Source organism: Carcharodon carcharias, chromosome 5, assembly GCF_017639515.1.
Source record: "Carcharodon carcharias isolate sCarCar2 chromosome 5, sCarCar2.pri, whole genome shotgun sequence".
Lineage (NCBI taxonomy): Eukaryota > Metazoa > Chordata > Chondrichthyes > Lamniformes > Lamnidae > Carcharodon > Carcharodon carcharias.
Window position 1 is genome coordinate 14,502,410 of NC_054471.1, and position 27,116 is coordinate 14,529,525.

The 27,116-nt window shown below is 46.9% G+C and overlaps 1 protein-coding gene across 2 annotated transcripts in view; it reads left to right on the forward strand.

Annotated features, from left to right (window-relative positions):
• The window catches only part of abcc10 (ATP-binding cassette, sub-family C (CFTR/MRP), member 10), a 310,704-nt gene that overhangs the window by 201,998 nt on the left and 81,590 nt on the right, over positions 1-27,116 (forward strand). For both annotated transcript variants that reach the window (XM_041187839.1, XM_041187840.1), the window contains one exon: positions 3,571-3,694. In XM_041187839.1, the coding sequence (XP_041043773.1) occupies positions 3,571-3,694 (124 nt within the window). The remainder of the gene's footprint in view (positions 1-3,570; positions 3,695-27,116) is intronic.

The window sequence follows — 27,116 nt, forward strand, 5'->3', positions numbered from 1 at the left end:
ATCAACCTCCTGTGGGGGACTTTATTAAAAGCCTTCTGAAAATCCAAGTATACTGTGTCCATCGACTCTCCTTTATCAATTTTGTTAGTAACATCCTCAAAAAACTCCAACAAGCTCGTCATGATTTTCCATTTGCAAATCCATGCTGAGTATGCCCAATCAGATTATGATTATCCAAGTATCTATTGATCGTACCCTTTATAAAAGATTCTAGCATTTTCCCTACTGCTGATATAAAGCTAATAGGCCTGTAGTTCCTTGTTTTCTCTCTCCCTCCCTTTTTAAATAGTCGGGTGACATTTGGCTACTTTCCAATTTTCAGGAACCTCTTTTAACGCTCTGGGATGCAGAATATCAGGTCCTGGGAATTTATCAACTTTCAGTCCCATTAATTTCTCCAATACAACCTTCTTAAATATACTAATTTCCTTAAACTCCTCATTCTCCCTAGTCCCTTGGATCTCTAAGTATGGGAGATTTCCTATATCCTCCTTAGTTAAAACAGGCACAAAGTAATCATGTCACTTCTCTGCCATTTCTCTATTCCCCATTATGAATTCTCCTGACGCTGCCTGTAATGGACCCACATTTGTCTCAGCCAAACGCTTCCTTTTTATATACCTAGAGATGTTGTTACAGTCTGTTTTATGTTTTTGCTGGATTGCATTCATATTATTTTCTCCCTTTGTTTTGCCAATTTTTTGGTCTTCCTTTGCTGTATTTTAAAAACCTCCCAATCCTCAGGTTTACTACTGCTTCTGGCAACTTTCCTTTTCATCTTTTAAGCTTATACAATCCTTAACTTTCTTTGTCAGCCACGGTTGACTGACTTTTTTGGGGTTTTTGCACCTTAAAGAAATGTATAGTTGCTGTAAGCTATGTAATAGTTCTTTGAAGACTAGACATTGCCTATATACAGTCATACCTTTTAATGTATTTTCCCAATCCACCTCAGCCAATTTGTCCCTCATACCTTCATAATTTCCTTTATTCAACTTTAAAACCCTTGATTCAGAGTAAACTACCTCACTTTCAAACATAATGTAAAATTCTAACATATAGTGGTGGTTACTCATCCCTAAAGGATTAATTAATTAGCTCTTTTTCATCCCATAATACTAGATCTAAAATAGCCTGGCCACAAGTCAGCTCCTCAACATACTGCTCTAGAAAACCATCCCTAACACACTCCAGAAACTCGTCTTTCACAGCACTAGTGCTTAATTGATTTACCCAGTCTATATGCAGATTGAATTCACCCCCATGATTTCTGTATTGCCCATGCTACATGCTTCTCTCATCTCCTGATTAATACCATGCCCCACATTACAGCGACTGTTTGGTGGCCGATAAACAACTCCAACCAATGTCTGCTGCCCTTTGCTGTTTCTTAACTTCATCCAAACAGATTCCACACATTGTTCTTCCAATCTGAGATCCTCCCTTACTAATGCACTGATCCCATCCCTTATTATCAGCGCAACTCCACCTCCTTTCCCTTCTTGTCTGTGCTTTCTAAACATCAAATACCCTTGAATATTCAGTTCCCAGTCTTGGTCACCATGCAGCCATATTTCCGTAATGGCAATTATGTCATACCCATTCACCTCTATTTGTGCCTTTAGATTATTTTACCTTATTGCAAATGCTGCATGCATTCAGGCTGGAGTACCCTTTGACATCATTCCGCATTCGAAGCATACTCAATGCTCTGCTTTGTTTCTCCTGCCTTCTTGTCTCACTATTAGTTCCTGTTTCTAACTTTCTTCCAATTTGGGCCACCCCTCAGTTTCCCACCCCCCTGACAAACTAGTTTAAACCCACCCCAACAGCACTAGCAAACCTCCCTGCGAGTGCATCAGTCCCAGTCATGTTAAGATGTAACCCATGCAGCTTGTACACCATCATTCATGGCTGGATGTGGCAGGACTGCAGACATTTTGGATGTGGAATCATTTAGCTCTGTATATTGCACATTGCTTCCACTGTTTGACATGCCTGTCCTGTGTTGTATAGCTTCACCAAGTTTACACCACACTTTTTGGGCATTCTTGGTGCTGCTTCTGGCATGCCCTCCTAGACTTCTCTTTGAAGCAGGATTGAATTCTCTAGCTTTATGGTAATGGTAGAGTGGGGGATATGCCAAACCATGAGGTGAGATTGTGGTTGAGTAAATTCTGTTGCTGCTGATGGTCCACAGTGCTCATGGATGCCGGTTTTGAGTTGCTAAATCTTTTCAAAATCTATCCCATTTAGCACGGTGATAGTGCCACAAAATGGATGGAGGGTATCCTCAATGTGAAGATGGGATTTCATCTCCACAAGGACTGTGCAGCGTCACTCCGGCCAATATTGTCATGGGCCGATGCATCTGTGACTGGTAGATTGGTAAGGACTAAGTTATGCAGGATTTTCCCTCTTGTTGATTCCCTCAGCGCCTTCCACAGACCAAGTCTAGCAGCTACGTTCTTTAGGATTCTGCCAGCTCATTCATTAGTGGTGCAACTGAGCCACTCTTGGTGATGGACATTGAAGTCCTCCACCCAGAGTGCATTCTGTGCCCTTGCCACCCTCAGTGCTTCCTACAAGTGGTGTTCAACACGGAGGAGCACTGATTCATCAGCTGAGCGGGGGGAGCAGTCTGTGGTAATCAGGAGGTTTCCTTGCCCATTTTTGACCTGATGCCATGAGACATAAGGGGGTCCAGAGCTGATGTTAAGGATTCCCAGGGTAACTCCCTCCCAACTGTATACCACTGTGTCGCCACCTCTGCTAGGCCTGACCTGCCGGTGGGACAGGACATACCCAGAGATGGTGATGGTGGAGTCTGAGACATTATCTGTAAGGTGTGAGTCTGTGAGGATGACTGTGTCAGGCTGTTGCTTGACTTGTCTGTGATAAAGCTCTCCCAAATTTGGCATTAGCCCTTAGATGTTAATAAGTAGATTTTGCAGGGTCGACAGGGCTGGATTTGCTGTTGTCGTTTCTGGTGCCCATGTTGATGCCGGGTTGTCCATCTGGTTTCATTCCTTTTTGACTTCGTTGCGGTTTGATACATCTGAGTGGCTTGCTGGGCCATTTCAGAGGGCATTTAAAAGTCAACCATATTTGGTCTGGAGTTACATGTAGGCCAGACCAGCTAAGGATGGCAAATTTCCTTCCCTAAAGGACATTAGTGAACCAGATGGGTTTTTACAACAATTGACAATAATTTCATCATCACCATTGCTGACACCAGCTGTTAATTCAAGATGAATTAATTAATTGAATTTAAATTGCACCAACTGCCATGGTGGGTGGGATTTGAACCTGTGTCCCCAGAGCATTAGCCCAAGCCTCTGGTTTACTAGTCCAGTGACATTACTGCTATGACACTGCCTCCCCTTATTAAAAATCATAATATGATTAAGCAAAGTCAATATGGATTTATGAAAAAGAAGTCATGTTTGACAAATCGGAGATTTTTGAGGATATAAATAGTCCGATGAATGTCATGTGGTTCGATTGCAAAAATCCTATTCGTCTTAAGATATTTAAAGGTGCAATGTCTCAGATTTCCTATTTTCACAGCTTCCCGTAATTTGTCTGACTGGTGGCTCTCATACTGGGTCTCCCAAGTGGAACACAAGAATCGTACTGGACAAAGCATACATGATACATCACTCTATAGGCGTCAATTAATGCGCTTCATTCGGTAAGTACCTTTGCGACAATAGGATGTGTAATGTTTTGTTAAACGTAGTATCTACGATTCACAGCTTAGAATGGCAGGAATCGGATTATTACAAAGTAGGGAATTTATCCTCAGTGTGGGAAACCAGGTCAGGATTGTTCCCTCTCGACATTCATGGCGGGTCAGGCCTCTTGCTGAAGCTCGGAGAGAACCCACTTCCCATCTCAGGCATGCTCATTAAAACCCCAAAGACCGGAATCGTGCGCCCCTGTCAAATCCTCGCCCCACCAGTGGGAATTTATGCCATTCAGTAACCTGACTGGACATTTGTGGCGTGCACCTGGCGAGGGAGAATTTACCTGGAGTCGAAGCTGGCTGCACCACTGGAGCTGGCCATAGGTATGGTTCACGTGGAAGACATGTAGGTGGGCTTGACAGTGGCTGCAAGACACTAAGTGGGTGGGGTGCCCAGAGGAGAAGAAGGAGTGGGGGGGGGGGTCAAGAGGAGGAGAAGGGTGGCAGAGGAGAAGATGTGGAGGTAGAGGAGAACAAGGGGGGAGGGTCTGGATGAGAACAAGGAGGGGTCCAGAGGAGAACAAAAGGGGCAGTTTGGGTGGAATGAGTGTGGAAGGAGGGGATGAAGGAGAAGTGAGTGGGGAAGGAATGCATGGTGGGGCAAGGGGAGGTGGGGTGGGACCAGAGTGCTTCGGATTGAGGGGTCAGTTGAGTCGACATTCGGATCCTGAGGGGAGAATTGGGGATACTGAAGATATGAGGGGATAGTGACAGTGAAAAGGGACTGTGGGATGTGGTCCGGTGGGAGGGTCATGGTTTGGGTGTGATGGGTATAGTTCTCATCTGGCGGGGGTCATTGAGGGGGACAAATATGGTGACAGGGGAAGTGGGGAGGATCAGGGGTGGCATAGGAAAGGTGGCTGGGGTGGGCTTAGCAGGGAGGCAAGTCATGCCCAAATTCACAGTGATTTTTTAAAAATTCATTCATAGGATGTAGGCTTCACTAGCTGGGCCAGCATTTATTGCCCATCCCTAGTTTCCCTAGTTGCCCTTGAGAAGGTGGTGGTGAGCTGTCTTCTTGAACCACTGCAGTCCATGTGGTGTAGGTAGTCCAGGGTGATGGGGAAACTCAAGGGTAACCGAGGAGTGACTGAAGGTGACACCGAGGTGAGTCGAAGGTGATGGAGGGAAGTTGGTGGGTGGCAGTGGGAGGGTAAAAGCTGGTGGAGGCAGTACCTGAGGAATCGCGTATGGTGTTGAACATTGTGCAGTCAGTAGCGAACATCCCGACTTATGATGGAAGGTAGGTCATTGATGATGATTGGGGACATTCCTGCAGTGATGTCCTGGAACTGAGATGATTGACCTCCAACATCCACAACCATCTTCCTTTGCGCTAGGTATGAATCCCACCAGCAGAGAGTTTTGCCCCTGACTCCCATTGACTCCAGTTTGCTAGGGCTCCTTGATGCCACACTCGGTCAAAAGCTGCCTTGATATCAAGGGCAGTCACTCTCAGCTCACCTCTGGAGTTCAGCTCTTTTGTCCATGTTTGAACCAAGGCCATAATAAGGTCAGAAGCTGAGTGAACTTGACGGAACACAAACTGAGCATCAGAGGCCAGGTTATTGCTAACAAGTGCCACTTGATAGCACTGTTGATGACCCTTTCCATCACTTTACTAATGATCGGGAGTAGACTGAAGGGGCAGTAGTCAGCTAGGTTAGATTTGTCCTGCTTTTTGTGTACAGGACATAACTGGGCAATTTTCCACAAAGCTGGGTAGATGCCAGTGTTGTAGCTGTACTGGAACAGCTTGGCTAGGGACACAGCAAGTTCTGGAGCAAAGTCTTCAGTACTATTGCCGGAATATTGTCAGGGCCTATAGCCTTTGCAGTATCCAGCGCCTTCAGCCATTTCTTGATTTTTAAAAATTCCTTCAAGGGACCTCTAATTCCCTAATTGTCCTTGAGAAGGTGGTGATGACCTTTGTTCTTGAACCGCTGCCGTCACGTGGAGTGAATCAAATTGGCTGAAGGCTGGCCTCTGAAATGCCGGGGGCCTCTGGAGGAGGCCGAGATGGATCATCCATTTGGCACTTCTGGTTGAAAATTGTTGCAAATGCTTCAGCCTTATCTTTTGCGCTGATGTGCTAGGCTCCTCCGACATGGAGGATGGGGATATTTGTAGAGCCTCCTTCTCCAGTGAGTTGTTTAATTGTCCACCACCATTCACAACTGGGTGTAGCAGGACTGCAGAGCTTAGATCTGATCTGTTGGTTGTGGAATTGCTTAGCTCTGTTTTTCACTTGCTGCTTATGCTATTTGGCAGGCAAGTAGTCCTGTGTTATAGCTTCACCAGGTTGGCATCCCATTTTTTGGTGTGCATGGTGCTGCTTCTAGCATGGCCTCCTGCACTGTTCATTGAACCAGGGTTGATCCCTGGCTTAGTGTAATGATAGAGTGGGGGATATGCCAGGCCATGAGGTTACAAATTATGGTTGAATACAATTCTGCTGCTGCTGCTGATGGCCCACAGCACCTCATGGTTGCCCAGTCTTGAGTTGCTAGATCTGTTTGGAGTCTATACCATTTAGCATGGTAGTGCCACACAACATGATGGAGGGTGTCCTCAATATGAAGACGGGACTTTGTGTCTACAATGACTGGGCTGTGGTCACTCCTATCGATACTGTCCTAGACAGATGCTTCTGTGACAGGCAGATTGGTGAGGATGAGGTCAAGTATGTTTATCCCTCTTGCTGGATCCCTCACCTCCTGCCGCAGACCCAGTTCAGCAGCTATGTCATTTAGGACTCGACCAGCTAGGTCAGTGGTGGTTCTACCGAGCCAGCCTTGGTGATGGACATTGAAGTCCCCCACCCAGAGTACATTCTGTGTCCTTGCCACCCTCAGTGCTTCCTCGAAGTGGTGTTCAACATGCCGCTCGGCGGGAATGGGGGGGAGGCAGGGATGGTAAGTGGTATTTAGCAGGAGGTTTCCTTGCCCATGTTTGACCTGATGCCATGAGACTTCATGGGACCCGGAGCCGATGTTGAGGACCTCCAGGACAACTCCCTCCCGACTGTATACCATGATGCTTCCTCCTCTGCTGGGCCTGTCCTGCCGGTGGGACTCAACATATCCACGGACGGTGATGGTAGTGCCTGGGACATTATCTGTAAGGTATGATTCCATGAGGATGACTATGCCAGGCTACGGTTTGACTAGTCTGTGAGACAGCTCTCCCAATTTTGGCACAAGCCCCCAGATTTAGTGAAGAGGACATTGCAGGGTCGACATGGATGAGTTTACTGTTGTCATTTCCGATGCCAAGGTTGATGCCGGGTGGTCCGTCCATTTTCAATCTTTATTATTGACTTCTTAGCAGACTGATGCAACTATGCGGCTTGGTGGGCTATTTCAAAGGGCATTTAAGAGTCAACCGCATTGCTATGAGTCCAGAGTCACATTTAGGCCGTAGAATGTGGGAACGGCAGAGTGGGGATTATACCCTCAGAGTGGGGAATGTGCCCTCAGTGTGCGGATTAGTACAGAGTGGGGAGAGTACCCACAGTGTGTGGATTAATACAGAGCGGGGAATGTACCCTCAGTGTGTAGATTAATACAGAGTGGGGAATGTGCCCACAGTGTGTGGATTAAAACAGAGTGGGCAATGTACCCTCAGTGTGTGGATCAATACAGAGTGGGGAATGAACCCTCAGTGTGTGGATTAATACGGAGTGGGGAATGTATTTTCAGCGTGCGGATTAATACAGAGTGGGGAATGTACCCCCAAGGTGTGGATTAATACAGAATGGGGAATGTACCCCCAAGGTGTGGACTAATACAGAGTGGGGAGTGTACCCTCAGTATGTGGATTAATATAGAGTGGGGAATGTACCCCCAAAGTGTGGACTAATACAGAGTGGGGATTGTACCCTCAGTGTGTGGATTAAAACAGAGTGGGGAATGTACCCTCAGTGTGTGGATTAATACAGAGTGGGGAATGTACCCTCAGCATATGAATTAATACAGAGTGGGGAATGTACCCTCAGGGTGTGGATTAATACAGAGTGCGGAATTTACACTCAGTGTGTGGATTAATACAGAGTAGGGAATGTACCCCCAAGGTGTTGATTAATACAGAGTGGGGAATGTACCCCCAAGGTGTGGATTAATACAGAGTGGGGAATGTACCCCCAAGGTGTGGATTAATACAGAGTGGGGAATGTATCATCAGCATATGGATTAATACAGATTGGAGAACGTACCCTCACTGTGTGGATTAATACGGAGTGGAGAACGTACCCTCAGTGTGTGGATTTAAACAGAGTGGGGAATGTACCCTCAGTGTGTGGATTAATACAGAGTGGGGAATGTACCTTCAGTGTGTGGATTTATACAGAGTGGGGAATGTACCCTCAGTGTGGGGATTAATACAGAGTGGGGAATGTACCCTCAGTGTGTGGATTAATACAGAGTGGGGAATGTACCCTCAGTGTGTGGACTAATACAGAGTGGGGAATGTACCCTCAGTGTGGGGATTAATACAGAGTGGGGAATGAACCCTCAGTGTGTGGATTAATACGGAGTGGGGAATGTACTTTCAGTGTGTGGATTAATACAGAGTGGGGAATGTACCCCCAAGGTGTGGATTAATACAGAGTGGGGAACGTACCCCCAAGGTGTGGATTAATACAGAGTAGGGAATGTACCCCCAAAGCAGGGATTAATACAGAGTGGGGAATGTACACCCAAAGTGTGGACTAATACAGAGTGGGGATTGTACCCTCAGTGTGTGGATTAATACAGAGTGGGGAATGTACTTTCAGTGTGTGGATTAATACAGAGTGGGGAATGTACCCCCAAGATGTGGAATAATACAGAGTGGGGAATGTACCCTCAGGGTGTGGATTAATACAGAGTGGGGAATGTACCCTCAGTGTGAGGATTGATACAGAGTGAGGAATATAGTCTCAGGGTGTGGATTAATACAGAGTGGGGAACGTACACTCAGTGTGTGGATTAATACAGAGTGCGGAATGTCCCCTCAGTGCGTGGATTAATACAGAGTGGGGAATGTACCTCCAAAGTGTGGATTAGTACAGAGTGGGGAATGTACCTCCAAGGTGTGGATTAGTACAGAGTGGGGAATGTACCCTCAGTGTCTGGATTAATTCAGAGTGGGGAATATATCCTCAGTGTGTGGATGAATACTGAGTGGGGAATGTACCCTCAGTGTGTGGATTAATACAGAGTGGGTAATGTCCGCTCTGGGTGTGGATTAATACAGAGTGGGGAATGTATCCGCAGCATATGGATTAATACAGAGTGGGGAATGTACCCCCAATGTGTGCATTAATTCACAGTGGGGCATGCACCTTCAGTTTATGGATTAATACAGAGTGTGGACTGTACCCTCCGTGTGTGGATTAATACAGAGTGGGGAATGTACCCTCAGGGTGTGGATTAATACAGATTGGGGAATGTACCCTCTGGGTGTGGATTAATACAGAGTGGGGAATGTACCCTCAGGGTGTGGATTAATACAGAGTGGGGAATGTACCCTCAGGCTGTGCATTAATACAGAGTGGGGAATGTACCCTCAGTATGTGGATTAATACAGAGTGGGGAATGTACCCCCAAGGTGTGGATTAATACAGAGGGGGGAATGTATACTCAGCATATGGATTAATGCAGAGTGGGGAATATACCCTCAGTGTGTGGATTAATACAGAGTGGGGAATGTACCCTCAGGGTCTGGATTAAAACAGAGTGGGGAATGCACCCTCAGGGTTTGGATTAATACAGAGTGGGGAATGCACCCTCAGGGTGTGGATCAATACAGAGTTGGGAATGTACCCTCAGTGTGTGGATTGATACAGAGTGGTGAATGTACCCTCAGTGTGTGGATTAATACAGAGTGGGGATTGTAGCCTCAGGGTGTGGATTAATACAGAGTGGGGAATGTACCCTCAGTGTGAGGATTGATACAGAGTGAGGAATATAGTCTCAGGGTGTGGATTAATACAGAGTGGGGAATGTACCTCCAATGTGTGGATTAATACAGAGTGGGGAATGTACCCTCAGTGTGTGGATTAATACAGAGTGGGGAATGTAGCCTCATTGTGTGGATTAATACAGAGTGGGTAATGTACCCTCGGTGTTTGGATTAATACAGAGTGGGGAATGTACCCTTGGTGTTTGGATTAATGCAGAGTGGGGAATGTACCCTCAGTGTGTGGATTAATACAGAGTGGGGAATGAACCCTCAGTGTTTGGATTAATACAGAGTGGGGAATGTACCCTCAGTGGGTGGATTAATACAGAGTGGGGAATGTATCCTCAGTGTGTGGATTAATACAGAGTGGGGAATGTACCCTCAGTGTGTGGAGTAATACACAGTGGGGAATGTACCCCCAAGTTGTTGATTAATGCTGAGTCGAGAATGTATCCTCAGTGTATGGATTAATACAGAGTGGGGAATGTTCCCTCAGTTTGTTCATTAATACAGAGTGGGGAACGTACCCTCAGTGTGTGGATTAATACAGAGTGGTGAATGTAACCTCAGTGCGTGGATTAATACACAGTGGGGAATGTACCCCCCAGTTGTGGATTAATACAGAGTGGGGAATGTACCCTCAGTGTGAGGATTGGTACAGAGTGAGGAATATAATCTCAGGATGTGGATTAATACAGAGTTAGGAATATAGTCTCAGGATGTGGATTAATACAGAGTGGGGAATGTACCTCCAGGGTGTGGATTAATATAGAGTGGGGAATGTGCCCTCAGGGTGTGGATTAATACAGAGTGGGGAATGAACCCTCACGGTTTGGATTAATGCAGAGTGGGGAATGTACCCTCAGGGTGTGGATTAATACAGAGTGGGGAATGTACCCTCAGGGTGTGGATTAATACAGAGTGGTGAATATACCCTCAGGGGGTGGATTAATACAGAGTGGGGAATGTAGCCTCAGGGTGTGGATTAATACAGAGTGGGGAATGTACCCTCAGCGTGAGGATTGGTACAGAGTGAGGAATATAGTCTCAGGATGTGGATTAATACAGAGTGGAGATTGTACCCTCAGTGTGTGGATTAATACAGAGTGGGGAATGAACCCACAGTGTGTGGATTAATACGGAGTGGGGAATGTACTTTCAGTGTGTTGATTAATACAGAGTGGGGAATGTACCCCCAAGGTGTGGATTAATACAGAGTGGGGAACGTACCCCCAAAGTGTGGATTAATACAGAGTGGGGAATGTGCCCCCAACGTGTGGACTAATACAGAGTGGGGATTGTACCCTCAGTGTGTGGGTTAATACAGAGTGGGGAATGTACCCTTAGTGTGTGGATTAATACAGAGTGGGGAATGTACCCTCAGTGTGTGGATTAATACAGAGTGGGGAATGTACCCCCAAGGTGTGGATTAATACAGAGTGGGGAATGTACCCCCAAAGTGTGGATTAATACAGAGTGGGGAATGTACCCTCAGTGTGTGGATTAATACAGAGTGGGGAATGTACCCTCAGTGTGTGGATTAATACAGAGTGGGGAATGAACCCTCACGGTTTGGATTAATGCAGAGTGGGGAATGTACCCTCAGGGTGTGGATTAATACAGAGTGGGGAATGTATCTTCAGCATATGGATTAATACAGAGTGGGGAATGAACCCACAGTGTGTGGATTAATACGGAGTGGGGAATGTACTTTCAGTGTGTGGATTAATACAGAGTGGGGAATGTACCCCCAAGGTGTGGATTAATACAGAGTGGGGAACGTACCCCCAAAGTGTGGATTAATACAGAGTGGGGAATGTGCCCCCAACGTGTGGACTAATACAGAGTGGGGATTGTACCCTCAGTGTGTGGGTTAATACAGAGTGGGGAATGTACCCTTAGTGTGTGGATTAATACAGAGTGGGGAATGTACCCTCAGTGTGTGGATTAATACAGAGTGGGGAATGTACCCCCAAGGTGTGGATTAATACAGAGTGGGGAATGTACCCCCAAAGTGTGGATTAATACAGAGTGGGGAATGTACCCTCAGTGTGTGGATTAATACAGAGTGGGGAATGTACCCTCAGTGTGTGGATTAATACAGAGTGGGGAATGAACCCTCACGGTTTGGATTAATGCAGAGTGGGGAATGTACCCTCAGGGTGTGGATTAATACAGAGTGGGGAATGTATCTTCAGCATATGGATTAATACAGAGTGGGGAATGTACCCTCAGGGCGAGGATTAATACAGAGTGGGGAATGTACCCTCAGGGTGTGGATTAATACAGAGTGGTGAATATACCCTCAGGGTGTGGATTAATACAGAGTGGGGAATGTAGCCTCAGGGTGTGGATTAATACAGAGTGGGGAATGTACCCTCAGCGTGAGGATTGGTACAGAGTGAGGAATATAGTCTCAGGATGTGGATTAATACAGAGTGGAGATTGTACCCTCAGTGTGTGGATTAATACAGAGTGGGGAATGAACCCACAGTGTGTGGATTAATACGGAGTGGGGAATGTACTTTCAGTGTGTGGATTAATACAGAGTGGGGAATGTACTTTCAGTGTGTGGATTAATACAGAGTGGGGAATGTACCCCCAAGGTGTGGATTAATACAGAGTGGGGAATGTACCCCCAAAGTGTGGATTAATACAGTGGGGAATGTACCCTCAGTGTGAGGATTGATACAGAGTGAGGAATATCGTCTCAGGGTGTGGATTAATACAGAGTGGGCAATGTAAACTCAGTGTGTGGATTAATACAGAGTGCGGAATGTCCCCTCAGTGTGTGGATTAATACAGAGTGGGGAATGTAGCTCCAAGGTGTGTATTAATGCAGAGTGTGGATTAATACAGAGTGGGGAATGTACCCTCAGTGTGTGGATTAATACAGAGTGTGGAATATACCCTCAGTGTGTGGATGGAGACAGAGTGGAGAACGTACCCTCAGTGTGTGGATGAATACTGAGTGGGGAATGTACCGTCAGTGTGTGGATTAATACTGAGTGGGGAATGTACCCTCAGTGTGTGTATTAATACAGAGTGGGGAATGTATCCACCGTGTATGGATTAGTACAGAGTGGGGAATGTACCCTCAGTGCATGGATTAGTACAGACTGCTGAATGTACCCTCATTGTGCGAATTAATACCCTCAGTGTGTTGATTAATACAGAGTGGGTAATGTACCCTCAGTGTGTGGATTAATACAGAGTGGAGAATGTACCCTCAAGGTGTGGATTAGTACAGAGTGGGGAATGTACCCTCACGGTGTGGATTAATGCAGAGTGGGGAATGTACCCTCACTATGTGGATTAATACAGAGTGGGGAATGTACCCTCAGGGTGTGGATTAATACAGAGTGGGGAATATACCCTCAGTGTGTGGATTAATACAGAGTGGGGAATGTACCTCCAGGGTGTGGATTAATACAGAGTGGAGAATGTACCCTCAGTGTGTGGATTAATATAGAGTGGGGAATATACGCTCAATGTGTGTATTGATACAGAGTGGAGAACGTACCCTCAGTTTGTGGATTTATACAGAATGGGGAATGTACCCTCAGTGTGTGGATTTATACAGTGTGGGGAATGTACCCTCAGTGTGTGGATTAATACAGAGTGGGGAATGTCCCCTCAGTGCGTGGTTATTACAGAGTAGGTAATGTACTTTCAGTGTGTGGATTAATACAGAGTGGGGAACGTACCCTCTGTGTGTGGATTAATACAGAGTGGGGATTGTAGCCTCAGGGTGTGGATTAATACAGAGTGGGGAATGTACCCTCAGTGTGAGGATTGATACAGAGTGAGGAATATAGTCTCAGGGTGTGGATTAATACAGAGTGGGGAATGTACCTCCAGGGTGTGGATTAATACAGAGTGGGGAATGTACCCTCAGTGTGTGGATTAATACAGAGTGGGGAATATACCCTCAGTGTGTGTATTGATACAGAGTGGAGAACGTACCCTCAGTGTGTGGATTTATACAGAGTGGGGAATGTACCCTCAGTGTGTGGATTAATACAGAGTGGGGAATGTACCCTCATTGTGTGGATTAATACAGAGTGGGGAATGTACCCACAGTCTGTGGATTAATACAGAGTGGGGAATGTACCCCCAAGGTGTGGATTAATACAGAGTGGGGAATGTACCCTCATTGTGTGGATTAATACAGAGTGGGGAATGTACCCTCGGTGTTTGGATTAATACAGAGTGGGGAATGTACCCTCAGGGTGTGGATTAATACAGTGTGGGGAATGTACCCTCAGTGTGTGGATTAATACAGAGTGGGGAATGAACCCTCAGTGTTTGGATTAATACAGCGTGGGGAATGTACCCTCAGTGTGTGGATTAATACAGAGTGGGGAATGTATGCTCAGTGTGTGGATTAATAGAGTGTGGAATGTACCCTCTGTGTGTGGAGTAATACACAGTGGGGAATGTACCCACAAGTTGTGGATTAATACAGAGTGGGGAACGTAACCTCAGTGCGTGGATTAATACACAGTGGGGAATGTACCCACAAGTTGTGGATTAATACAGAATGGGGAATATATCCTCAGTGTATGTATTAATACAGAGTGGGGAATGTACCCTCAGTGTGTGGATTAATACAGAGTGGGGAATGTACCCTCAGGGTGTGGATTAATACAGATTTGGGAATGTCCCCTCAGGGTGTGGATTAATACAGAGTGGGGAATGTACGCTCAGTTTGTGGAATGATACAGAGTGGGGAATGTACCCTCAGGGTGTGGATTAATACAGAGTGTGGAATGTACCCTCAGTGTGTGGATTAATACGGAGTGGGGAATGTACTTTCTGTGTGTGGATTAATACAGAGTGTAGAATGTACCCCCAAGGTGTGGATTAATACAGAGTGGGGAATGTACCCCCAAGGTGTGGACTAATACAGAGTGGGGAGTGTACCCTCAGTGTGTGGAATAATACAGAGTGTTGAATGTACCGTCAGTGTGTGGATTAATACACAGTGTGGAATGTACCCCCAAGGTGTGGATTAATGCAGAGTGGGGATTGTTCCCTCAGTGTGTGGATTGATTCAGAGTGGGGAATGTACTCTCAGGGTGTTGATTAATGCAGAGTGCGGAAGATTCACTCAGTGTGTGGATTGATACAGAGTGGAGAACGTACCCTCTGTGTGTGGATTAATACAGAGTGGGGAATGTACCCTCATTGTGTGGATTAATACAGAGTGGGGAATGTGCCCTCGGTGTTTGGATTAATACAGAGTGGGGAATGTACCCTCAGTGTGTGGATTAATACAGAGTGGGGAATGAACCCTCAGTGTGTGCATTAATACAGAGTGGGTAATGTACCCCCAAGGTGTGGATTAGTACAGAGTTGGCAATGTACCCTCAGTGTGTGGATTCATACAGAGTGGGGAATGTACCCTCATTGTGTGGATTAATACAGAGTGGGGAATGTGCCCTCAGGTTGTGGATTAATACAGAGTGCGGAATGTAACCTCAGTGTGTGGATTAATACACAGTGGGGAATGAACCCTCAGTGTGTGGATTAATACAGAGTGGGGAATGTACCCTCAGTGTGTGGATTAATACGGCGTGGTGGATGTACCCTCAGGGTGTGGATTAATACAGAGTGGGGAATGTACCTTCAGTGTGTGGATTAATACAGAGTGGGGAATGTACCCTCAGTGTGGGGATTGATACAGAGTGAGGAATATAATCTCAGGGTGTGGATTAATACAGAGTGGGGAATGTACCCTCAGTGTGAGGATTGATACAGAGTGAGGAATATAGTCTCAGGGTGTGGATTAATACAGAGTGCGAAATGTACCCTCAGTGTGTGGATTAATACAGAGTGAGGAATATTCCCTCAGTGTGTGGATTAATACAGAGTGTAGAACGTACCCTCAGTGTGTGGATTTATACAGTGTGGGGAATGTACCCTCAGTGTGTGGATTAATACAGAGTGGGGAATGTCCCCTCAGTGCGTGGTTATTACAGAGTAGGTAATGTACTTTCAGTGTGTGGATTAATACAGAGTGGGGAATGTACCCTCTGTGTGTGGATTAATACAGAGTGGGGAATGTACCCTCATTGTGTGGATTAATACATAGTGGGGAATGTACCCTCAGTGTGTGGATTAATATTGAGTGGGGAATGTACCCTCTGGGTGTGGATTAATACTGAGTGGGGAATGTACCCTCAGTGTGTGGATTTATACAGAGTGGGGAATGTCCCCTCAGTGCGTGCTTTAATACAGAGTAGGGAATGTACCCTCAGTGTGTGGATTAATACAGAGTGGGGAATTTACCCACCGTGTATGGATTAGTACAGAGTGGGGAATGTACCCTCAGTATGTGGATTAATACAGAGTGGGGAATGTACCCCCAAGGTGTGGATTAATACAGAGGCGGGAATGTTTACTCAGCATATGGAGTAATGCAGAGTGGGGAGTATACCCTCAGTGTGTGGATTAATACAGAGTGGGGAATGTACCCTCAGGGTCTGGATTAAAACAGAGTGGGGAATGCACCCTCAGGGTTTGGATTAATACAGAGTGGGGAATGCACCCTCAGGGTGCGGATCAATACAGAGTTGGGAATGTACCCTCAGTGTGTGGATTGATACAGAGTGGTGAATGTACCCTCAGGGTGTGGATTGATACAGAGTGGGGATTGTAGCCTCAGGGTGTGGATTAATACAGAGTGGGGAATGTACCCTCAGTGTGAGGATTGATACAGAGTGAGGAATATAGTCTCAGGGTGTGGATTAATACAGAGTGGGGAATGTACCTCCAGGGTGTGGATTAATACAGAGTGGGGAATGTACCCTCAGTGTGTGGATTAATACAGAGTGGGGAATATACCCTCAGTGTGTGTATTGATACAGAGTGGAGAACGTACCCTCAGTGTGAGGATTTATACAGAGTTGGGAATCTACCCTCAGTGTGTGGATTAATACAGAGTGGGGAATGTACCCACAGTCTGTGGATTAATACAGAGTGGGGAATGTACCCCCAAGGTGTGGATTAATACAGAGTGGGGAATGTACCCTCAGGGTGTGGATCAATACAGAGTATGGAATGTACCCTCAGTGTGTGGATTAATACAGAGTCGGGAATGTATCCTCAGTGTATGGATTAATACAGAGTGGGGAATGTACCCTCAGTGTGTGGATTAATACAGAGTGGGGAATGTACCCTCAGTGTGTGGATTAATACAGAGTGGGGAATGTACGCTCAGTGCGTGGATTAATACACAGTGGAGAATGTGCCCCCAAGTTGTGGATTAATACAGAGTGGGGAATTTATCCTCAGTGTATGTATTAATACAGAGTGGGGAATGTACCCTCAGTGTGTGGATTAATACAGAGTTGGGAATGTACCCTCAGGGTGTGGATTAATACAGAGTTGGGAATGTACCCTCTGGGTGTGGATTAATACAGAGTGGGGAATGTACCCTCAGTTTGTGGATTGATACAGAGTGGGGAATGTACCCACAGGGTGTGGATTAATACAGAGTGGGGAATGTACCCTCAGGGTGTGGATTAATACAGAGTGGGAAATGTTCCCTCGGTGTGTGGATTGATACTGAGGGTTCAATGTACCCTCAGGGTGTAGATTAATACTGAGTGGGGGATGTACGCCCAAGGTGTGGATTAATACAGAGTGGGGAATGTTCCCTCAGTGTGTGGATTAATACAGAGAGGGGAATGTACCCTCAGTGTGTTGATTAGTACAGAGTGGGGAATGTACCCTCAGTGTGTGGATTAATACAGAGTGGGGAATGTACTCTCAGTGTGTGGATTATTACAGTGTGGGAAATGTACCCTCAGTATGTTGATTAATACAGAGTGGGGAATTTACCCCCAAGGTGTGGATTAATACAGAGGGGGGAATGTATACTTAGCATATGGATTAATACAGAGTGGGGAATATACCCTCAGTGTGTGGATTAATACAGAGTGGGGAATGTACCCTCAGGGTGTGGATTAATACAGAGTGGGGAATGCACCCTCAGGGTGTGGATTAATACAGAGTGGGGAATGCACCCTCAGGGTGTGGATTAATACAGAGTGGGAAATGTTCCCTCGGTGTGTGGATTGATACAGAGTGGGCAATGTACCCTCAGGGTTTGGATTTATACAGAGTGGGGAATGTACGCCCAAGGTGTGGATAAATACAGAGTGGGGAATGTACCCTCAGTGTGTGGATTAAATCAGAGCGGGGAATGTATCCTCAGTGTGTGGATTTATACAGAGTGGGGAATGTACCCTCAGTGTGTGGATTAATACACAGTGGGGAATGTACCTCCAAGTTGTGGATTAATACAGAGTTGGCAATGTACACTCATTGTGTGGATTAATACAGAGTGGGGAATGAACCGTCAGAGTGTGGATTGATACAGAGTGGGGAATGTACCCTCAGTTTGTGGATTGATACAGAGTGGGAAATGTACCTTCAGGGTGTGGATTAATACAGAGTGGGGAATGTACCCTCAGGGTGTGGAATAATACCAAGTGGGGAATGTACCCTCGGTGTGTGGATTAATACAGAGTGGGGAATGTACCCTCAGTTTGTGGATTGATGCAGAGTGGGAAATGTACCCTCAGGGTGTGGATTAATACAGAGTGGGGAATTACCTCAGGGTGTTGATTAATACAGAGTGGGAAATGTTCCCTCGGTGTGTGGATTGATACAGAGTGGGGAATGTACCCTCAGGGTGTGGATTAATACAGAGAGGGCAATGTACCCTCAGTGTGTGGATTAATACCGAGTGGGGAATGTACCCTCAGTGTGTGGATTAATACCGAGTGGGGAATGTACCCTCAGTGTGAGGATTGATACAGAGTGAGGAATATCGTCTCAGGGTGTGGATTAATACAGAGTGGGCAATGTAAACTCAGTGTGTGGATTAATACAGAGTGCGGAATGTCCCCTCAGTGTGTGGATTAATACAGAGTGGGGAATGTAGCTCCAAGGTGTGTATTAATGCAGAGTGTGGATTAATACAGAGTGGGGAATGTACCCTCAGTGTGTGGATTAATACAGAGTGTGGAATATACCCTCAGTGTGTGGACGGAGACAGAGTGGAGAACGTACCCTCAGTGTGTGGATGAATACTGAGTGGGGAATGTACCGTCAGTGTGTGGATTAATACTGAGTGGGGAATGTACCCTCAGTGTGTGTATTAATACAGAGTGGGGAATGTATCCACCGTGTATGGATTAGTACAGAGTGGGGAATGTACCCTCAGTGCATGGATTAGTACAGACTGCTGAATGTACCCTCATTGTGCGAATTAATGCAGAGTGGAGAACGTACCCTCAATGTATGGATTAATACAAAGTGGGGAATGTACCCTCAGTGTGTTGATTAATACAGAGTGGGTAATGTACCCTCAGTGTGTGGATTAATACAGAGTGGAGAATGTACCCTCAAGGTGTGGATTAGTACAGAGTGGGGAATGTACCCTCACGGTGTGGATTAATGCAGAGTGGGGAATGTACCCTCACTATGTGGATTAATACAGAGTGGGGAATGTACCCTCAGGGTGTGGATTAATACAGAGTGGTGAATATACCCTCAGTGTGTGGATTAATACAGAGTGGGGAATGTACCTCCAGGGTGTGGATTAATACAGAGTGGAGAATGTACCCTCAGTGTGTGGATTAATATAGAGTGGGGAATATACGCTCAATGTGTGTATTGATACAGAGTGGAGAACGTACCCTCAGTTTGTGGATTTATACAGAATGGGGAATGTACCCTCAGTGTGTGGATTTATACAGTGTGGGGAATGTACCCTCAGTGTGTGGATTAATACAGAGTGGGGAATGTCCCCTCAGTGCGTGGTTATTACAGAGTAGGTAATGTACTTTCAGTGTGTGGATTAATACAGAGTGGGGAACGTACCCTCTGTGTGTGGATTAATACAGAGTGGGGATTGTAGCCTCAGGGTGTGGATTAATACAGAGTGGGGAATGTACCCTCAGTGTGAGGATTGATACAGAGTGAGGAATATAGTCTCAGGGTGTGGATTAATACAGAGTGGGGAATGTACCTCCAGGGTGTGGATTAATACAGAGTGGGGAATGTACCCTCAGGGTGTGCATTAATACAGAGTGGGGAATATACCCTCAGTGTGTGGATTAATACAGAGTGGGGAATGTACCTCCAGGGTGTGGATTAATACAGAGTGGAGAATGTACCCTCAGTGTGTGGATTAATATAGAGTGGGGAATATACGCTCAATGTGTGTATTGATACAGAGTGGAGAACATACCCTCAGTTTGTGGATTTATACAGAATGGGGAATGTACCCTCAGTGTGTGGATTTATACAGTGTGGGGAATGTACCCTCAGTGTGTGGATTAATACAGAGTGGGGAATGTCCCCTCAGTGCGTGGTTATTACAGAGTAGGTAATGTACTTTCAGTGTGTGGATTAATACAGAGTGGGGAACGTACCCTCTGTGTGTGGATTAATACAGAGTGGGGAATGTACCCTCAGTGTGTGGATTAATATAGAGTGGGGAATGTACCCTCAGTGTGCGGATTAATACAGAGTGGGGAATGTACCCTCAGTGTGTGGATTAATACAGAGTGGGTAATGTCCCCTCTGGGTGTGGATTAATACTGAGTGGGGAATGTACCCTCAGTGTGTGGATTTATACAGAGTGGGGAATGTCCCCTCAGTGCGTGCTTTAATACAGAGTAGGGAATGTACCCTCAGTGTGTGGATTAATACAGAGTGGGGAATTTACCCACCGTGTATGGATTAGTACAGAGTGGGGAATGTACCCTCAGTATGTGGATTCATACAGAGTGGGGAATGTACCCCCAAGGTGTGGATTAATACAGAGGCGGGAATGTATACTCAGCATATAGATTAATACAGAGTGGGGAATGCACCCTCAGGGTTTGGATTAATACAGAGTGGGGAATGCACCCTCAGGTTGCGGATCAATACAGAGTTGGTAATGTACCCTCAGTGTGTGGATTGATACAGAGTGGTGAATGTACCCTCAGTGTGTGGATTAATACAGAGTGGGGATTGTAGCCTCAGGGTGTGGATTAATACAGAGTGGGGAATGTACCCTCAGTGTGAGGATTGATACAGAGTGAGGAATATAGTCTCAGGGTGTGGATTAATACAGAGTGGGGAATGTACCTCCAGGGTGTCAATTAATACAGAGTGGGGAATGTACCCTCAATGTGTGGATTAATACAGAGTGGGGAATGTTCTCTCAGTGTGTGGATTAATACAGAGTGGGGAATGTTCTCTCAGTGTGTGGATTAATACAGAGTGGGGAATGTACCCTCAGTGTGTGGATTAATACAGAGTGGCTAATGTATTTTCAGTGTATGGATTAATACAGAGTGGGGAATGTATGCCCAAGGTGTGTATTAATACAGAGTGGGGAATGTACCCCCAGTGCGTGGATTAATACAGAGTGGGGAATGTACCCTCAGTGTGTGGATTAATACAGATTGGGGAATGTACCCTCCGTGTGTGGATTTATACATAGTGGGGAACGTACCCTCAGTGTGTGGATTAATACAGATTATGGAATGTACCCTCAGTGTGTGGATTAATACAGAGTGGTGAATGTACCCCCAAGGTGTGGATTAATACTGAGTGCGGAATGTACCCTCAGTGTGTGCATTAATACAGAGTGGGGAATGTATCCCCAGTGTGTGGATTAATACAGAGTTGGAAATGTACCCTCAGTGTGTCGTTTAATACAGAGTAGGGAATGTACCCTCAGTGTGTGGATTAATACAGAGTGGGGAATGTATCCCCAGTGTGTGGATTAATACAGAGTTGGAAATGTACCCTCAGTGTGTCGTTTAGTACAGAGTGGGGAATGTACCCTCAGTGTGTGGATTAATACAGAGTGGGGAATGTACCCTCAGTGTGTGGATTAATACCGAGTGGGGTATGTACCCTCAGTGTGTGGATTAATACACAGTGGGGAATGTACCCTCAGTGTATGGATCAATACAGAGTGGGGAATGTACCTCCAAGGTGTGGATTAGTACAGAGTGGGGAATATACCCTCAGTGTCTATTAATTCATGCAGCATGGGCAATGTCCTCCTCAATATGGGGACATGTATTGGATTTGTGTGGAACATGTGGTTTTGCGTAGGGTGGCAGTGTCTGCAGCCTCAGTATGTGGATCGATACATGGGAAAACAAGGACTTGTAGCCAGTAGACCTATTAATCGGGCATCATGGACTGGTTAATGTGTGCAGTATTCGTCTCCATGTATAGGAATGATATACATGCTTTTTGAAGCCCACAGCAAAGCAGAACCAGATTGTCAACCCTCTCATCCGAGATGCCAGTGATTAGAGGCCTCTGCTGTGTGTAGTTGAGAAGGATAAAATGTGATCCCATTAAAACATACATGATTCTGAATTGGATTAACAGGATCGTTGGCCGAGTTGTTTCCCTGGCTATGAATCTTACGCGTGAGGGTACAGTCTCTGCATACGGGACTCGTCATTTTTGACTACGATGAGCATGCATTCTTCACACAATATTGTGAATCTTGGGAGTTCTCCACCACAGGGTGTTGTGAATAATCCATCAGTCAATATATTTATGTTGAGCTAAATAATTGTTTTGTGTCTCAGGGGATGAAAGGGCGTGCAATACGGGCACAAAAGTGGAGGTGAAGCAGAAGATTAGCCATAATTGTATTGAACAGTGTAGCAGGCTTGAGATGTCTTATCATCTCCTCTTCTATTTCCTTTTTTTAATGTTATAATGGTTACAGCACAGAAGGTGGCAATACAGTCCATATCCTTGCCTGCTCTCTGCAAGAACAAGTCACCTCGTCCCACTAAGCTGTTCCTTTTCCATCACCCTACAATTTCTTTCCCTTCATGTAGTTATTGAGTTAATTTTTAAGAGCCACAATTAAATCTGCCCCTTCACACTTTAAGGTTTTGCATTCTAGAACCTAACTATTTACTGCGTGGAAAAAAAAGTCCTTCCTCAAGTCACATTTGGTTCTTTTGCTGATCACCTTTTACTGCTGTCCACTGGTTCTCAATCCTTCCATCCATGGTTACAGTATCTACCTGTCTACTCCGCCTAGACCGCTCATGATTTTGTAAGCCTCTATCAAATCAACCTGCTCTTCTCTATCACAGTATCATAGAATTGTTACAGTGCAGAAAGAGACCATTTGGCCTATATTGTCTGCACCAGCTCTCTGAATGAGCAGTTCACCTTGTGCCATTCCCCTACTTTCTCCATGTCACCCTGCACATTCTTCCTTTCCAGATGACTGTCTAATTGAATACCTTGATTGAACCTGCCTCCACTACACTATCAGACACTACATACAAGTAGAAGGCGTTTCACACTGGTTAGATCTTAAAAATGCCTACCCTTATAACACAGCCTTCGCTCCTTTATACATATTTCCCCCTTTGAATGCAAATTCCCATTGTTTTACGATGTCTTTGGACTTTATCTTTCTGATAATAAAAATCTCTTATAGCACTAAGTTTTCCAGTAATCTTTGGGAAAAATAAACATTGTTTCTTAACTTTACCTGAGTGACACATTTCTCTCCTCCTTTGAAAATAATCTCGTCTGGTTTATTAAAAAATGCAAATTTCCCCCTTTACACTTCACATTATAAAACTTCCCCATGTTTACTTAATTAGCATTTCAAACCTAACTCCTCTTCTTCCACCAAAGCACCCAGACTAGCTGTCTTGAATTCAATTAAGTCTGTCTCTCACACACACACACACACACACACACAGACTCTATGGGCAGAATTTTCTGCCTATCGGGCGGGCGGTGCGGGAGCGAGCGCGGGTGGGCGTGGACTGCGTCGCCATTTTATGTGAGTGGGCCAATTAAGGCCCGCCCAGCATGAATCGCCACTCCCGAGGACAGTGGGAGTGCCGGGCGGTGGCGGGACTGCAGTGACTGCCGGGTCCAATGGCGACCCAGTGGCCTGTTTTAAAAAGTTGCTGCAGCCTTTCAAAGGCTGCGAATCATGGCTAGTGGAAGGACTCCCCAGCGTGCTGCTGGTGAGCAGGCCAGGCAGGAGGGTAGGGCAGGGGGGCACTGTGCCCCTCGTTTTTCCGATGATTGCCTTGCTGCCCTCCTTGAGGAGGTGGCAGCACGGCAGGAGGTGTTTATGCCCCAGGACAAGAGGAGGAGGCTCACCCACATGACCAAATGTGGCTGGGAGGAGGTGGCTGAGATGGTGAGCTCCCACGCGTGGTGTGATGCACCTGGATCCAGTGTCACAAGTGCTTCAACAACCTGTTGCACTCTGGAAGGGTGAGCACCATGTTAGCATTGGTCACTTAACCCAGCAGGTAGGCTTTCCCCCTTGGCTACCCCTCCCCCAGTCTGAGTGTAGTGACTGCATTGAATCATTGACAGCACATGTCCTTTGCTGGGTGGGCCAGCAGATATTGCCCATGCTGAGGTCACCCTGAGAGGGTGGTGAAGAGATGGGTTTTGCACCCGCAGCATGTGGTACACTGAGACCCACGTCACTGTTTTGGGGGTAACCTGGAGGAGCTGCACCGAAGCACAGTGCTGGAACTCCAGGACATGTCAAATTCAGGGTGAGGACATGCTGGGAGGGGAGCTTCAAATTGGCGTGGCACCAATTGACCTGCTGTTCTCTGCACACCACGTGCTTGTGCTTCCTCGCTATGGAAGGTTCGACTGTGTGGTGCCTAATGTGATGTAGGCAGCATTTGGCCAAGGTGGGGGGAACAGGCCTAACATCCATGTGTGAGTGTTCGGCAGTGGTGGGGTGAGGAGGCACTGGACCCCTGCAATGTCCCACTCTGGTTGGGGTGGGCCGTCTGTGAAGGGAATCCAGGTACAATTAGCACTAATCAATGCTCTTCTTTTCAGGAGAAGAATGCATATAATGCAAGCAAGCGGGTGAGGACTGGTGGAGGGCTGGTCCAGTTGGCAATCCTCAGCCGCTTCGAGCAGGAGGTCCTAGATTTGGAGAGGTGCCATGCGCCCAGGTCCACCAGTGTCAGTGAGGCTGGGGTGCCAAAAGCAGCTATGTGCCCAGCAGTGAGGTCAGCATTGTTCTCCCAACAGCCATGGCAGCGCTGAATGTTGAGTGATTGAAGCTTGCGACATGGCTTGACCATTGCTTATGGAAGGATGAGCGCATAATGATCCGGGGGACAGGGATGCAGATTGACATTGTCTCCACATTAACTCATCCAATTTCCTTGTTCTTCCTTTCAGCACTGGGGCAGGGCTGGGAGGAGGAGCAGCAGAGGGCCCCTCTCACACCTGTGGGCCCTGAAGTCACTGACTCACCAGTGTCACACCATCTCTGCCAGGCAGGCACCAGTGCAGATACTAGCACCTCGGTGGGAATTAGCATTTCGTCCCGGGGCACAGCGGTGAGGACACTTTACAGAGGCTGTAGGAGCTGGCAGAGACAGAGAGTTTCCATGGCGCCAGCAGACGGAGGACTGCAGGGGACTGTGCACATGCTCAGTCGGTGGCTGGTGATGTGCCTCTGGTGATGCAGCAAATGCAGGAAATGCGGCCTAGTGTGCGGGAGCATCTAGTGGAAACACACGAGGCTGTGCTTGGCTTGGTGTCCGTGGTGGAGGAGTCTACGCGGACTATCGCCGATGCAGTGAGCCTCATGGCCAAGCACTTGTATGGAGAGGCTCCTTGAGGAGACCAGTCAGGGCTTTCTGGGGATGCGCTCTGACCAGCAAGCCCTCACATCAGCATTGACCTCAGCTGGTCAGTGCCAGTGTGAGAGATGGTCTGGGCACCAAGTTTCCTAGCTCGGTGCCCATCCGTCCATCGTGAGCAGGGAGGTCCAAAGCGACCTCATGTCGGCACAGCAGCTGCCTGTTGTCTCTGCGGGCTCCTCTCAGGGCGCTCCAGATGAGGGCAGCAGCTCCTCTGCCCTTCTGCCAGTGACCGTTGCATCAGATGAGGCTGCGGTGACTGGGAAGAAGCCAGCTGTGGAACTGGCAGCTCCCTCCCAGGCGGGGCCATCACAGGTTCCACGGGCCAGAGGACGGCCACCAAGGTCATCGAGGCCAACAGGACAGCAGAGTGAGCAGGCTGTCTCAGATGGCACTCTGAGCGAGGGGGCAGCACCAAGACATAGCACCCAGAAACATAAACATAAGGCACCTTAGGCATACCATGGGTTTATCACTGGTGCTTTTATGTTGGCTAGCAATGAGGTCTTTATGAGTTGGTGTGATCTTTAACATCTTGGTCATTTTGTTTTCTTAAGTTTCTTTGCTTGTGATATTAAATTCAGAAATGTCACCATGGCCTTGTACAATTGCAGCAAGACATCCCTGTTCCTGCACTCGAATCCTCTTGCTATGAAGGCCAACATACCATTTGCCTTCTTCACCGCCTGGTGCACCTGCATGCTTACCTTCAGCAACTGGTATACGAGGACACTCAGGTCTCGTTGCACATTCCCCTCTCTCAATTTATAGCCATTCAGATAATAATCTGCCTTCCTGTTTTTGCTGCCAAAATGGATAACCTCACATTTATCCACGTTATACTGCATCTACCATGCATTTGCCCACTCACTCAGCTTGTCCAAATCACACTGAAGCATCTCTGCATCCTCCTCACAGCTCACCCTCCCACCCAGCTTTGTGTTCTTGGATGGCGGAGAGGCGTCATGAGCCTCCTTCTGAGGGGATAGCCCTTGTCACCCAGCAGCCATCCATCAAGCTGCACCGGAGTACTGAAGAGCCTCAGCACCTGGGAGTGTCTGAGGATGTAGGCATCGTGGGAGCTGCCTGGGTACCTTGCACAGATTTGCAGAATCTGCATCCTGTGATCACACACTATCTGCACATTCAATGAATGGAATCCCTTCCTGTTGACGAAGGCAACAGGCTCACCTGCTGGCGCCTTGATGGCCACATGTGTACAGTCTCTTGCACCCTGGACACGGGGAAGCCAGCAATCGCCATGCAGCCTCTGGCTCGCTGTGTCCGGCTTGCCTGGTCCCAACAGTAGTGGATGAAGGTCAGTGCACGCCTGAACAGGGTGTCTGTAACCTGCTTGACACAAGTGTGGACAGCTGATTGGGAGACACCGCAAAGATCACCCACTGACCCCTGGAAGGAGGCATAGAAGTTGAGGGCAGCTGTAACCTTCAGAGCCACTGGCAAGGGGTGCCCACCCGCACAGTTTGCGGAGATCTCAGGCCCAGTCATTTGACAGATAAAGTTGACTGTCTCCCTTGAGAGACGGAGCCTCCTTCGGCATTGCACCTCAGACATTGAGGTAGCTGCTTCGCCGCCTGTATACCCTGGCAGCAGGATAGTGCCATTTTGTGTGGCCCCTTCCGCCTTGGACTACCTCTTGGCTCTGCACCCCTTGTGCCTGCACCTGTCTTCGCAAAGGTGGCTCCCCTGGAGTC